This window comes from Notechis scutatus, chromosome 1, assembly GCF_049901735.1.
Source record: "Notechis scutatus isolate UNSWTSFEM ecotype Mainland chromosome 1, rNotScu1.2, whole genome shotgun sequence".
In the NCBI taxonomy this organism is placed as follows: Eukaryota; Metazoa; Chordata; class Lepidosauria; order Squamata; family Elapidae; genus Notechis; species Notechis scutatus.
Window position 1 is genome coordinate 92,644,779 of NC_142009.1, and position 16,164 is coordinate 92,660,942.

The following is a 16,164-nucleotide window of genomic DNA, read 5'->3' on the forward strand; positions in this document are numbered from 1 at the left end:
CTATTTGAATTAAGGGGAACTGAGAAGAAATGCAGAGGAACAAGGTAGGCCCTTGGAGTCCTAATGGACAATCACTTAAATGTGACCCAGCCGTGTGCTACAGCTGCCAAAAAAGTCAACAAAGTTCTAGGCTGCATTAACAGAGGGTTAGAATCAAAATCACGTGAAGTGTTAATACCACTTTATAATGCCTTGGTAAGACCACACTTGGGATAAATACACCCAGTTTTGGTCGCTATGATATAAAAAAGATGTTGAGGTTCTAGAAAGAGTGCAGAGAAGAGCAACAAAGATGATTAGGGGACTGGAGGCTAAAACATATAAAGAACAGTTGCTGGAATTGGGTATGTCTAGTTTAATGAAAAGGAGTAGGGCTGTCATAATAGTAGTGTTCCAATATCTCAGGGGTTGCCACAAACAAGGAGTCAACCAACCTATTCTCCAAAGCACCTGAAGGCAGGACAAGAAGCAATGGATGGAAACTAATAAAAGGAGAGCAGCAACCTAGAACTAAGAAGAAATTTCCTGACAGTTAGAACAATTAATCAGTGGAACAACTTGCCTCCAGAAGTTGTGAATTCTCCAACACTGAAAGTTTTTAAGAAGAGTGTCTACTGAGTCTGTCATGATTTTTTTGCAATTCTATCGTGATGGCTTTAACTCTGAGGTTGGGGGGGGGAAATCATAGTTCAGTAGAAAATGTGCTTTGCATGTAGAAGATTCCCTTGTTCACGCTCTAAAATCTACAAGTAGAAATAAGAAGGATCCATGACCTTAGCCTCTGCTACTTAAGTAATATTGTATTGAGTTAGTGGACCTATATAGTTTAACTCAGTAAAAGATAATTTTTTTTTATCCAATACTATTGTATACTTTTTAATTGACTGTACCCCATACTCTTTATTAGTGGTGGGATTCAAAAATTTTTACTACCAGTTCTGTGGGTGTGGCTTGGTGGGTGTGACAGGAGAAGGATACTGTAAAATCTCCAGTCAGAGGTGGTATTGGCCAGTTCTCTGAACTACTCGAAATTTCCGCTACTGGTTCTCCAGAACTGGTCAGAACCTGCTGGACACCACCTCTGCTCTTTATGCTGTCTTGAACTGATTGGTCCAACAATAACATAGGATTAGCCTTGCATGTCTTGCAGTCACAGCAAGGAAGTGCTTTGAATGGAGCATAAATAGCTATATACTGTAAGTTTTCTATAAACACTGTTGGCACAAGTTTAAAAGCAGCAGCTGTACTTCTATTCCAGCCACAGGTGTTGAACCAATGTAATAGTAAACACGCAGTAATAGTTCAGTGGCAGACAGGCCGGTAGTATATTCACATTGCCAGATATCTGCTGCTCCTAACTGCTGTAATCATCACTACTGTTCTACATTGCTATTTGGGTAGGTGGGTTGAGGACACATTTCATTAAATTAGTGGTTTCTATATACTAATGAAAAACGTGTATTAACAGCTCAGTTTATAAAGAATGACACATATTATATTGCTTTGCAAAATTCATTATGGACAACAGTCCTACACAAAATATTTCAATGTTTTTTTTTTAAACATACTTTCACATTTTATCCAACAATCCTGTTTGCTGTAACCTGGCATTTTCTTTGCAGACAATGTTAAAGAAACACCAATATATTTTCATAAATACACAATGGAGACTGATTAGCCATCTGTCAAGGAGCTTTCACTGGGTGTCCAGAATTCCCGCATTGGAAAGGTTAGATCAGATTATTGCCAACACACCAGTGGTGGGATTCAATTTTTTTTACTACTGGTTCTGTGGGCGTGGCATGGCTTGGTGGGCATGGCAGAGGAAGGATACTGTAAAATCTCCATTCCCATCCCACTCCATCTGCTTTCCAGCTCCGTTCTCCTGTGCAGGGCAACAAAAATAGACCCAGCCGATCAGCTGGGACTTGGGAGGCAGAGAATAGATAAGGGTGGGGCCAGTCAGAGGTTGTATTTGCCGGTTCTCTGAACTACTCAAATTTTCCGCTACCGGTTCTCCACAGAACCTGCTGAATACCACCTCTGCAACACACTTTCCAAGACCTTTATTCTACAATAAGGTATCTCTAGTTAGGAGGGGCTACCAACAGGATAGAGCTGAATTTGTTTTCCCTGAAGTCAAAGAGCCAAAATGGATGAATAGAAGCTGAGGATAACAGACATGTTAGCAACCCCACTTTAATGAGGGGACCTATCAGCTCCCATCCCTCTTTCAAATGCTTCCCATTTAAAACAGCCTCCTTAACCAGAGCTATAAAGCTAAGTCAATTAAAAAGCATAAGCTAAGATTTAGAGGCGTTTTGTGAAGCATGAAAAACTTGGAACGGAAATGAAACGTTTTCCCCTTGAGGGCTTCCTCTGTTCTTTTATGTCTTTCAAATGATCCCATCCACTTTCAATTAGTACTTCCTGCTTTTTTAAAAAATAAGGTTTTTTCCCCCTATCAGATCTGTGGTGGGAAACTGATCCATCCATCCTGTCAAGAAAGGTCAAGATCCTTATCTTCAAAGATTTGGAAAGAGAATGCCTGACATGCGTTGTGGGAATAAACAGCTATGGGAGAACACAGAAATAGATAGGCTCATCCCTGCACACATTTCTTATAAAATAGCCATAGATGATATATGTCTGTCTATTGCACATTTGGCTTTAAAAGCATATTTCTGCCAGTCATGAACAGATAAATGCAAACTTGCTCATTCTCATAAGGGTCCAAAAGGCCTTGTCTGAATGCCAAAAGCAATTCTACATGCTGCCTTGATTCTGTCTGTTATATTTATCTATTTTGCCTGGTATACTTATGTAGCTTCCATGATGATATGTTATAACTGCAGTAATGAAAAAAATATTGTGACTGAATTCGAAACTGTTCTTGAGAGTCTGATATTTATCCTATGCACATCACATTCTCAATTTAAAAATTGTAAGGGCCATGAAGTTCCTTTGCAATACTAATATCTATATTTTGCAAAATTAGAGCAACTTCTTTAATTTGCCAAGGAGGTTGAAATTGGCATTACAGGCAGGCCTTGGGTTACAAATGAGATCCATTCCTAAAACTGTCTTTAAATTGAATTTGTAGATAAGCCGGAATAGATTAGTTAGTCAAAACTTTGTCTCAGTATATATTTTATATTTCTATGCACATTGTAAGCTGCTTAACAAACACTTCCAAGTTCACAGAAACATCTTGCATATCGGAAGGAGCATTCATGATCTGACATAAATAGCAGATGGCATTCTCCTTCCTTGAGCTGAGAAGTTACTTTAATATAAGAGGCTTTATGGCAGCTTGTTTGAGTTGTCCATGAATCAGGCATTCTTAATCCAGGGATTGCTTGAATACAAAGAGATACCATGAAGCTTTTTGGACTTTCATATGATAACTGGAATTACATATTATATCAAATTCTGGAAATCTTCTGTTTTAACCGATAAATCGTTGCAATATGGTAATAGGAGACTAGAGCTAATAGACTGAAGAATATTCAACACTGAGGAAATTACTCATCTCTGAAAAAATCTCAGATGTTATCCCAGTGGTCTTGCGGCCCTAATGGGGGTGTCAGCTTTGGAAGCCATTTTGAGATTTGATGATCCCAGGCTGCCACAAGCCTGAGAAAGTGGGGTGGTGGTGGTTTTCAACTGAGTACCTCTAAGTAGACAAAACAAAATTCTTTTGTTAGTTCAAGGTCATTGAGTATGGCACAGAATGAATTAAGAATCTTACTTTAGGAAAGATTGTGATTGGGCCATGTGATGTGATGACGGCCAAGTGGCGGCGGGTGGGGGGGTGAATTTGTAGCTTTGAATATTGCAAGGAAGCCCGGAAACTTTCAGATTCAGGATTCCACAGATGTGCCAGTTACTATCTAAATAAAAAAATTTTTGAGAGATGTCTGTCTCGGAATTATTGGCTGAAAAGGAGGGTTGCTGAAATGCTGACAGGGGGAGTATTACCAGGGGTGGGCTTCAAAATTTTTAGCAACGGGTTCTCTGCTCGGTTACTGGGTGGGCATGGCCTAGTTGGCCTCCTGCACCATGGTGGGGAGGGGGTTGCCTTCCCCAGGCTCCAGAGGCTCTCTGGAAACCAAAAACGGGGTGGGGTGGGCGGGGCCAGCCAGGAATGGAATTTGGGGGTTGTCCGAACTGCACAGAATCTTCGCTAGGGGCTCTCCCGAACCCCCACAAACCCCCAGAAGCCCACCCCTGAGTATTACACTGGAGGAGGTTGCCAGGCCAATAGCAAATCCACCTTCCCTCTCCCCCTGTACATTCTGCTCCCTCCCTCGCCATCTTTTAGTTATGAATTATATTTTTTTGTGATTGTAGCAAACAAGTTAAATTAAAAAAAAAAAAAAGAAATAGAAGAATGTAGTTAATGGAAAATACCAGCCAAAGAAGTGACTTGACTATAGAAAACTTGATAACAATAAAGGCCTTTTGAAAATTCGGTGCTGTCTTTGGTGAGAAAAATGCATGATCCAATCTGAAAAGACAGATCAACTGTAATTCAAGCAGAGGAAATAATATTAAAGCCTGGTTAATGAGGGAAAATAAAGCAGATGTTTAAGAGCTCTCTGAAAATATCTAATATCCTTTACGTATTAATAGATAATGTAATCACAAGTTCTGTCATCCATATGGCCTGGATGAGCCTTCCATTCAACTACGTTGCTGCATTAATTACCAGTTAAATAAAATGCAAGGGATGAAATTAATCCTTTTTTTTTAACAGCAGGAATTTTGCAGTGGGCGGCTACATCAATCATAAAGTTAAAGGGCAAACCAGATACAGGTAATCCTTGGTTTATGACCACAAATTAGCCCAAAATTTCTGCTGTTAAGTGAGACATTTATTGAGTTTTGCCCCATTTTACAACCTTTCTTGCCTCAGTTGTTAAATGAATCATCGCAGTTAATAAATTAGTAACCGGTTGTTAAGTGAATCCGGATTCCCCATTGACTGCTTATTGGAAGGTCGCAAAAGGTGATCACATGACCTTGGGACAAAGCAGCGGTCATAAATATGAACCAGTTGCCAAGCATCTGAATTTTGATCACATGATCATGGGGGTGCTGCAAAGGTCATAATTGTGAAAAATGATCATAAGTCACTTTTTTTTAGTGCCATTGTAACTTTGAATGGTCACTAAATGAACTGCTGTATGTCGAGGACTACGTGTGTTGCATGTTCTAAGCAAACAGCATTCATATTTCATTTCTACCTCTTTCTCACTCACTCCCAGTTACTTTAGTGCTAGAAGGGGAAGGTTGTTGAACAGCCAAGATCATTGTTCTGACCAAAGCTTCCTGAGATCGTAACTAAGCACGCGCTTAGTTAAAACAACTCTTGTTTTATTTCAATGCTGGGAATTATGTTCATTCCCAGCCTGTAATGAGTCCCAGTCCCCCAAGATAAGCACCCACCTTTCTTTCCTTTGAATTGCTGCCAACAACTAGAGTGCCAAATGAACTATAAAAAAACCCAACCGAAGTACAAAGTCCACACAGAGCTTGAAGGATTAATCCGAACAGAACAAATGACTTTGCTTTCCTACAAAGTTTTCTTCACCTTTGACTGTCCTTTATACCTTATGGGAGGGGCAATCAACTCCAAGCCTTACTCCCAAGCTGCCTCTTTTGTCTTAGCTGCTCTCACCTTCTAGCAGCTCTGTGCGTACACACACTGGGAACAGGCTCCCCTTGTTCCTCTACCTCACTGCTGCCAGACTCCGGAGGCTCTGAAGGCAGCACTCCAATGCCCCATCTCTGCATTGGACGCAGGACCCTCGTCTGAATCCTCCCGGACCAGTCCCCGTTCTTCCCCACTGTCCAATTCTGCTGCTGTCTGCACAGGCTGCCGGTGAACCACAACAATCATTTGAAATTTCTGGGCATCCTAGCATCATAAGCAGGATCTTTTAGAAATGGCAGAGGGATCTTAATTATTGTTTGATTACCATGACTAATTATCATAAATGCTATAACATTTGATTGATTTCAGCTTACTATGTTATGCATACCATAAGTTTATTAGTTAGTACAGTGTGTGATCCCAGACAATTCTGACTTATTCGGAAATCTTTGCCTTATTGTTAAAGTAAATATACTTGATTTATTTACTGAATGTAAAATAAAAATTAATAATTTTGAGATGTTGATGAGTCACGGTTTTCCAAGTGTCCTTTTGCACAATATAATAAAGTACATGAGCATGTGAACATGCATGTGTAGCTTGATTACATGCTCTGCAGTAGAATATATCCTTATTTGAGAGCTTAGATCACAGAACTTTCAGTGATTATACTTTTAACCTTTTGCCATCTCTTGGCCTCTAGATGTACTGGGACAGCAATTATCAGAAATGTATGAATTTGCTGGCTGGGAGTTGTCATTCTGGGAGTTATGATCCCTAAATATCTGGAGGATACTAAATTGAAAAAGCAGAATTAGTTAAATTCCATGCCGTGAAGTTCATCTGCAAAGAGATATGGGAGATAATCCAGGTTTTGCAAAACTGCTGCAAAAATAATGGATGAGCTGCCTGCAATGTCAATAAATCTCCCTCCCTCTCTCCTAATTAATTGTTTATTCCTTGAGCTTATTAAATATATATGTATGGTGTGTGTGTGTGTGTGTGTGTGTGTGTGTGTGTGTTTGTATTTAGTATAGCTCCATTGCCCCCTAGAGGAAGCCGTGCACACAAAAATACTCTGCACTTCCAAAACTAAATAGTAAGTTTCAAAATATATGCTGCATTTGTGCTATTTAAAGTACAAAAAATTTTATTCCCGAATGCAGCAGAAATAAAAGCTAAAGAGAATTTTTAGAAAGTACTGAATGCCATCAGTTTCTGGAGCACAAGAAGAGCAGCCATACATCTGGCAAAAGAGATGAGCACTTTGATGTAGAAGTTCACTGTTACTGTCACATGATCTCAACTTTGTTGTCTTTTTCCCGCCTCTGTGCATGGCAGTTGTACACACACATCGCAGGGAATGCCATTTCTTTGGCAGTCCCTGGTTCCTTGGAAATCCTTCTGACAAGGACAGAAATGGTGGGAGAAGAGATGGAGGAAAGAGAAGACCAACTAAGGATGCTGGATGTGATGGAATACAATTGAGATAACACAGCCAGAGGAATCACCAGGTAAAGGTGGGGGGAAGTATTTTCCTTTTCACCCAGAAGTGGTATTCAGCAGGTCTGACCAGTTCTGGAGAACCGGTAGCGGAAAATTTGAGTAGTTTGGAGAACCAGCAAATACCACCTCTGATTGGCCCTGCCCCCATCTATTCTCTGCCTCCCGAGTCCCAGCTGATTGGCTTGGTCCTTTAGGAGAATGGAGCTGGAAAGCAGGTTAGTGGGGTGGGGAGGGAATGGGATTTTGCAGTAACCTTCCCCTGCCAGGCCCACCAAGCCATGCCACACCCACCAAGCCATGCCCACAGAACTGGTAGTAAAAAAAATTGAATCCCACCACTGTATTTCATCACTTATTGGCTTCTTAGGATTCTGGACACTGATAAGACCAGGTAATGGTTATTACGGATTTTCATAAAACTTTCCAAAATACACGTTGTTTTACAGTTGTTGTTGTTGTTTTTTGTTGTTTTTTGCGCTGTAGTAAGAAATAGGCTTTATCAAAATTGCTTCAAAATCTAGGATGAATGGCATTGCTTCCTACAGTTTTGAAACCATGGCAGTAGAAATAATCACCAAGAACCAGGTTCAGGTCTATTCCCAGTCATGGAAGCGACCATCCCTTTCACAGAGGGTTTGTTGTTATGGGAGAAAAACAATGAAGAGAAATCTCCATATAAGCTCCAGAATGATGAGATAACCATTAATTTGTCTACATAACCACTCACCTCTTTATACAGCAGCTAGCTGTGCTGTCTTCACCAAACCAGTTAGATTGGTAGGACCTAGCTAACTCTGGCTGATCTAGAAAGGTAGCAGGGTCATAATATTAAGTGGATAGGAGATCATTTGCAAACTCCAAGGTGCAGGGTAGATTTAGCAAATTAAAGTTCAAATCTCACCAGGCTCAAGGTTGACTCAACCTTCTATCCTTCCGAGGGTGGTAAAATTAGGACCCAGATTGTTGGGGGCAATATGCTGACCCTGTAAACCGCTGTAAACAGAGATGGTATTCAGCAGGTTCTGACCAGTTCTGGAGAACCGGTAGCGGAAATTTTGAGTAATTCGGAGAATCTGTGGTAACCTTCCCCCAGGAGTGTGAAGGGAATGGAGGTTTTACAGTATCCTTCCACTGGAGTGGGGAGGGAATGGAGATTTTATGGTATCCTTCCCCTGCCACACCCACCAAGCCACACCCACCAAGCCATGCCATACCCAAGCCACACCCACAGTACCAGTAGTAAAAAAGCAATAGTGGCAGGCACAATACAAAGTGCCCCACCGCCACCGAGGCCACCATCCACACTGCTGCTGCCATCGCCCGCCTGCTGACCCGGCCTGCACCCAGCACCATACCCAGGTCTGCAGCAAAGGCGCTTGGTGGGGGTAGGGAGCTCTCCGCGCTCCGCCATGATCGGCCATTAGCAGCAGCTGGTGGAGAGGTGTGGCTGCCCACAGGGCGCTCTAGGCGAGGGTAGGGGGGAGAAATTAAGTCACCCCCAAAAAGACAGCCTAGCTGTTTTTTCGGGGGGTCAAAAGAAAATAAGGCCCGGCCTTATTTTATGAGAAACACGGTACATATTCTGGATTAGAAACTCTGTCTCATTCATAAACATGTCCTAGAAAGTCTAAGAATGAATCTATGTTTTTTAATCCCCCTGACTGCTGCATATGACAAAATGATTAAGTGATGATAAGAAGTATTTGATTCACAATGCCTTGTGTAGCTCTAGTGAAAGGATGATGTCAAGAAAAACTGAGTCAGGAATCTATTTCAGTCCAGCTGTATTATTTTGAGATATTTGGATGCTGAACTTAACTGGACTTTGGGGTATCCTGGAAGCATGCCTAGGATTTGATGCTATTTAAATAAAGTCCATTATCTAACTGCAGGAATGGGGGATGGGAGGAGATGAGCAAGGGGGTTACTGCCATTTCCTCTGTGTTTAAGGGATTGGCCCTTCATTTCCATAATCCACCAGTGACTATCCTCACTCTTATTTATATAATACTATTCCTACAGCATGTTATCACTTGACTGTACTGAGCTGGAAGTAAAAGTAAACCAGATTTTAATTCCTTAATTGACTTTAGAATTTACTGGACAGTGGTGATACATGAGCTTTGTGAATCATTTATTTGCCCTTCAAAATTGCCTCATATGTTGTGGTAAACTTGTGAGGACGCCAGAAAATATTGGACTAAAATTCGCATGTGGTTGGAAAAAATGACAAAGAAACACATAGACTTGAAACCAGAGATCTTTTTATTGGGAATTTTACCTGATACATAAAGATTTGAAATACCTGATTGTAAATGTATTAACAGCGGCTAGGATTGTATTTGCTAAAAACTGGAAAAATGAGAAAATACCATCGCATGAAGAAATCATTAAGAAAATATTGGAATGTGCTGAAATGAGTAGATTGACATTTGAAATTAGAGAACAAGAGGATAAACAATTTTATAAAATTTGGGACCTTTTCTACCAAAGTTTATATAATAAAATACAGTAATAGAATATCTCGAATTCTAGGAAATAATGAATATATAAAGATATATTTCTTTTTTCTTGATATCATAGCTATAAAATGTTTTTAGGATAGATTTGGTATGATTATATGATTTGTTATAAAATAAACTAAGTAAATTATAGTTATCTCACAAAGTATGTATGAATAAATTAGTCAAATGATTGTTTAATAGTGATACTAGGGCAGGGGTGGGCAAACTACGGCCCGAGGGCCACATCCGGCCCGTTGGTCTTTTTAATCCGGCCCGCCGAAGATTGGTACAGAATTAAGGTTTGATGTGAATGATTGAATTATTGCATTCATTTGATTTTGACTTGTAAAGACAGGCATTTCGACACCAGGTAGCGGCCCATCTGTCAAATTTTAAAAGTCAATGAGGCCCCCGAGCCAAAAAGTTTGCCCACCCCTGTACTAGGGTATTTAATTTCTGATTGATAATATGAGTTATTATGTAATGTAACTGTAATTGAGACTACAAAATGGATGCACAAAAAATTGGTAAACCAACCGACACACTGTTTGTATATTTATGAAAGAAAGCTGGATGTTTTTATGTTTTGTTTGTTTTGTTTGTCTTTAAAAACCAATAAAATTGTTTCCAAAAAAAAAAAATTGCCTCATATGTTAAGTTGAAGGAAATTAACCCTAGGGAGTATTATGCTAAGTACTATGCTAATTATGCTAAGTCTGCTTATATATAAATTCTACATTATAGGCAGGATCACATAGATTGCAGGTTTTTAAGCTCTCAGGAACTCCTTTTGGGAGGGAAGAGGTATGAGAATTAGGGCAAAAAAGAAAGAAAAAGAAGATAGGGCAAACAAGCTGTTATGTGAAATTAGTCTTTTGACATGTGTTTGGGATCTTGTATTGTGCAGTGATTACATCTGATTGCATTAAAGATGTCCAAAACCTGGTGGAGTATATAGGTAAACCATTGTTTATTTTTTAAAATAATATTATTTCTATCCAGGCTAGAAACAAGGAGACTATCAATTCTAGTCCCACTTTGTGGATGAAAACCTGCTTGGTGACTTTGAGCTGTTTATCTCACAGGTTGTTGTGGCAAAAATGGGAAGGAAGGAGTATTAGGCACATGCATTGTCTTGAATTATTTATAAAAATAACGAGGGAAGAATAAAAAAAACAAAATAAAAAATCTTTGTATGTTGGTTGCATAAGATAAAAAATTGAAGGAAAACAGGGGAACAGTCAAACCTAGCAGCTTTAGTCAGCCAGCAATTGAATCCTGAGATCTGAGTTTTTCTGGGTTTGCTTATTACAACTCTCAAAATAATGCTCGAAATAAGAAACTATAATAATAATAAAATAAAATGCAGTTATTTCTAGTTTTAACTACATATTGAAAAGCATCTAAAAATCAGAAACTATTACAATATACAATATACTTTGTGCTTCCTTTTTTTAAAATATTGCACATATTAGATAGAATTATAAACTATTCTAAATGATGCATTTCTTCAACAAAAGACTCTGTGCCCATTTTAACCACAATTTTAGGGTTCACACCAGCCAGCAAATGATCTTTTGGAAACTTGACTTTCTTCTGATTGTTGACATTTACTCTAAAATAAAATAGCTTCATTTCTGGGATGGAATTGTACCTGGTGAAAATCCCTATCTAAGTTGCTAACGGATTATATTTATATTCATATGCTGCAGGATTCAGAGGGAGGACAAATGTTTGAATAAACAATGTTGTTGAATATTGGAAAATTCAATTGCGTTGCTTAGCATGTAAGCATAAGAAACCAAATAAAGAACAGAAAAGCAGCAAGTAAATATTCCATCTGATTGTTGAAATAGCTCGGGGAAACCAGCCTACAAAGACAGCAGTGTAATTAAGCATTATTTTTATTTTTCTGTTTAAAAAGAGTAATAACAGCATTTCTAGTTTTAAGCACAAATGTAGGTTTTCCTAGAAATTCTGAAGTCATCTACCTACTTCCTGCTATCCTATCTAACTGGATTATAGATGGATTAGCACAGTCATTTCTGGTGAAATTATATTAGACTGAACATTTCCAATAAGTTACAATTCATATATAAGTATGTATTAAGAGACGAAGATGTTCATTAAAACAATGAGTATAGAGCTTCAATTATCAATTTCATTTCCTTTCTTTTCCCCCAGGAGATCACCTAAAATGGCCTAAAGTTGTAGAGCCAGTGTCACATGTACAAACAATTAGAGGAATTACAACACCAAAACTTCATTCATTCAATTGATTTGCTGATTTAAATCCTATTAAATCTTTTTAAAGATTTAAGGCTGATGATACCCAGCTATATATTTCTACCCCCATTGAAATAAACAATGCTGCCAACAGCCTACCTCAGTGCCTAGAGCAGGGAACTTCAAACTTTACAGTTTTAAGACTTGTGGATTTTACAAGTCTCCTCCAGTCATGTTCACTCAGGAATTCTGGGAGTTGAAGTCCACAAGTCTTAAACTTGCCAAGTTTGAAGACCCTTGGCCTAGTGTGGAAGAGTTTAGATGTGAGAGCAAGACTACAGCTTCACCCTGGGAAGAATGAGTGGCTTTGGGTTTTGGGGCCACATGGATGTAGGAATTTGGTTTGGTTTTGGATGGGATTGCACTTCCTCAAACAACCCAGTGCCCAATCTGGGGAGCCTTTTGGACTCACAACTCCTACTGAAAGAGCAGGTAGCAGTTGTGCCTAGGAAAATCTTTGCCCAGCTTCAGATTGTGTACCAGCTGTGTTCATTCCTGGGATCAGAACTTCTATCCATAAGAGAATGTCATCTGGAGAGACCCAGGGACTTTTCTGATGCTATATCTTCCCTCTATGGAACATCATTTTCCTCCAGGGTTTGTCTGGCCCCAAACTTGCTGGTCCTCCAAAAGAATTTGAAGATGTGGCTTAGTCATTTGGTGTGGGATAGGAGTGAATTCGAAGCCCATAAAACCCCTGCACTATTCTTGAATGGGTTGGCTCTCCCAGTGATGGTATTGTATTGTTTTTATTTAGCTGTTTGTAAAGTTGCATTGCTTTTATTTTTAAAAAATCTTTTTGGTACTGTTTATGTTTAATTGCAAGCCTCCTGAGTCATGAGTGTGTGATAGAAATTGAATGAATGAATACACAAATAATAAAAACCACTTGGTCTAGGAGTTAAGCCAGCAGGCTGGAAACCAGAGAACCAGAGTCCTTGTCCCATTTTACGCATGAAAGCCAGCTAGATGATTTTGCACCAGTCACTCTCTCAAGTCCAACTACCCTCACAAGGTTGTTGTGAATTAGGGTTATTTATAAAAATAATGAAGATGGGATAAAAAGATATATACAGTAGGTAGGTAAACAGACAGATAAATAGACAGATAGATGTGGATAGTGAGGCACATTTGCGTTTCATTCTGTGTCTGCAAACTGCAGCTGTTGTATCCAGCCTAGTGTAAGACACTGTGGAGAGACTGTGAAGCAATGTTAGAGACTACATATAACAATCAGGAAGCAGGAAAGTAGCTTATCTTATAAAAAGCAATTCAATCTAGGTGGCAAACAAACTGGGAAGAAATGTTCTTAGTCAATGGGTTTTTTTAATCTTGCAACTTTTGTTGGCATCCACACACCTTAATGTTGCCAAGTTTGAGATACTGCAAACCATTCAAAAAGACTGCCTTAATGAACTATAAATTAAGTTTATATCCTTTCCTTTATAATATTTATAATGTAAGTTTATAAATAAAATGTATATTCTGTTTGCAGTTTGCAAAATTCTGTATTTATCCCAAGCAAACCTATTTGAACGTTGTGTAATTCTTGCTTCTTTCATCTTGAATAGCCAAGTATTGTACAGCTTAACACATAGAATGTAAAGATCTTGGAATCTCACTAACTTAATCTTAAGCAAGCCTTTCCAGATGAGGGAAGGCATGGGATAGATCAACATTTCTCAACCCCCATAACTTTTAAGATGTGTAGACTTCCAACTTCCAAAATTCTGGAAGTTGAAGGCCATGTAATCTTGAAATGGCCGAGTTTGAGAAATACAGAGATAGAGCCTCGTTCTTTTTCACAGCATGGCATCCTAATTCATGCCAACTCACCCAGCTTCTTTCCCTAAACCCGAAGCAATGCTGTCATTCCTGTAAAAAAGAAAAAGAAAAAAAGAGGATTTTGATGCCCCCTCCCCATCCCATTCTGCATGCTCTGCAATATTTTGGCCAGAAGAAGAGGTCACCGGCCGACACACAAAGCAAGCTTAAAGGTATATAATTTGGGATAACACCCTTTGTGGGAGTAGGAATTGATTTCCAGAAGAAAAATTACACACTACTGGAACCAGGAGCACTACTCAGGTGACCCTGCGAACACAGATAAACCTCCAAGTGCTTCAAGGACCCTCTGAAAGGATACAAATGGCCAACTGTCTGCAAGGAGTATAAACCCTTCCATTCCCCGCTATCCTGTCAGAGCTGAAGCTTCTTGGATGAGAAGCGAAACGTCTTCAAAGACAAAACAAGAAAGTCCAGTTGCCTCCTGAAAAAAAAAACACCTTCGGGACAAGCTTACAGAAGGATCAGACTCTCTGATACGCAGCAGGGCCTCCGCCAGCCAAGCTCTCTGCTTGGGGGAGTCACGTGGGGGCTCCGCTCCGCCTTCCCCGCCTCGGGCTCCTCCTGCTTTCGTTGCGGGGCAGCTCGATCCCTTCGCCCGCCCTCCGCCGCGCCTTCGGCGGTAGGTATCCGGGTAGGGTTGCCGTTTGCGGGAGTGGGCTTTGGCCTTTGGCAAGGGGCGTGCTCCTTTCTCGCCTCTTCCTGCTGAGGAGGTTCGAGGGGGCTGCGCTTAGGGAGCCCGGCGCCTGCGCTGGGGGAGCCATGTCATTTCCTTCCCTTAAAAACAACCCGAGATCAATTATCTCGGCCGGCTGGTCCGTAAGCCAGGACAGTAAATCAACATCGACCCACCCATCCCGCTTGGCCCAGCTTGCAAAAAGAAAAAAGCCTGGCAGAGCGGGGTCGCGGCCGGCGGGGTGGGTGGCTGGGTGGGTCCAAATCTGCTTTCTGGCTGGCTTGGTCCCGGAGTGATCGGGTCCCGCGGAGGGTTGGATCCCGAGTCTGAAAACGGTCGCGGTTCTGATAGGAGGCAGAAGCCTTTCGAGAAAGGCGGAAAGCCGATGAAGCGGGGATCTGACCGAATGTTCAACCGAGTTGATTGCAACCTCTCTTTGTGATGATGCCGGTTGGTTGGTTGTTAAGGACTTACGCGTGCACAGCCCCAGGCGCAGAATCCTCGGACGCCCGTGTATAATGCAAACGTGGGAAACACGTGGCCTTCCAGGTGTTAACTTAGCCACCACATCCGATGTCGGGTGACTTCATGAAATCAGGAGTTTAAGTAGCATCTGGAAGGATCGGGTGCCTTGGAAGGACCCAGGCATCTCTCCCTCGTCCCATGTTGCTCAAGGGAGTTTTAAAACAATCCTTAGGCGTATTTAATCGGTTATGCGTTTACAAACCTTTGTACTCTGTTATAATTGCTTTTGGAAATCAGGGTTGGCGAGCTTTGGTGAACTGGTGAAATAAAGAACACGAAGTAGCTTCCACAGAATGCTGTTTTCATATTTTTTAAGGAAAAAAAAAATCAAATTACATTTCTACATCAGAAGTTTTTTAACATTTCAAGAGAACTTACAAAATATTCCCTCCTCCAATTTTATTCCCTCAACAAATCTGATAATATTGTAGGATGGGCTGTGAGGTAATAGCAGCCAAGAGAGAGCTAGGCTGAAGATGAACTTGAATATGCATTTTCCTGTCTTAGTCTTTCCTGTCTTAGTCTAACATTGACTTTACAAAATGTTTTAGTATTGTTTTGTTTATTGGGATTGAATACAACTGTTATTTTCATTAATAGTAACACATATTCTGTTTTTATATGCAGAATGAAGAACTTGGACAAAGAAAAGTTTAATAGTTTCGTATTTGAAAGATATGAAAATGCCAGCAGGTGCAAACTATTTTTGTGTTTTTATATATTTTGCACAATCTATAACATTTTTAAAAAAATCCAAAACAAAACTATTTACTTTTAAGTTTTCTTGCTTTAAAGAATATTATTTCTGGTGCAGACTTTACAAAACATTGTAGATATTGGCAAAGAATTTCCTATTAAAGAGGTTTTTCAATGTGTAATTCTCATGCTGTTCTCACAAAATTGCTATTTTGTTATTTCACATATTTCTGTTATTGCTGTAATTATTTTTTATTTTTTATATTTCTATATTTTACTAATATTGTGAACTGCCTGGAATTTTATAGAGATAAGGTACGAGTAATGCAGACATGGCCAAGCCATGGCCTATGGACCACATGCAGCCCTGGAAAGCTAGTAATGTGACCCCACAAGCTTGTAAACTTTTAACATATGTGCTTTATTATTAATTGTATATTTTATATGTGGCCCAAGATAATTCCTCT

General features: G+C 39.9%; 1 protein-coding gene and 1 long non-coding RNA gene across 5 annotated transcripts in view; both read left to right on the forward strand.

The window, feature by feature from the left end:
* LOC148132907 (uncharacterized) overlaps window positions 1-7,130 on the forward strand; it is a 31,481-nt gene extending 24,351 nt beyond the window's left edge. Inside the window, exon 3 of the long non-coding RNA XR_015750564.1 lies at window positions 7,001-7,130. This is a non-coding gene — a long non-coding RNA (uncharacterized LOC148132907). The remainder of the gene's footprint in view (window positions 1-7,000) is intronic.
* Window positions 7,131-14,368: 7,238 nt separating this feature from the next.
* AHI1 (Abelson helper integration site 1) overlaps window positions 14,369-16,164 on the forward strand; it is a 72,641-nt gene continuing 70,845 nt past the window's right edge. For 2 of the 4 annotated variants that reach the window (XM_087971226.1, XM_026666145.2), the window contains exons 1-2: window positions 14,533-14,926; window positions 15,629-15,694. In XM_087971226.1, the coding sequence (XP_087827352.1) occupies window positions 15,679-15,694 (16 nt within the window). In that variant the 5' untranslated portion in view covers window positions 14,533-14,926; window positions 15,629-15,678. Of the gene's footprint in view, window positions 14,423-14,496; window positions 14,927-15,628; window positions 15,695-16,164 lie in introns of those variants that run through there. The other 2 variants (XM_087971243.1, XM_087971234.1) reach the window with 2 other exon arrangements.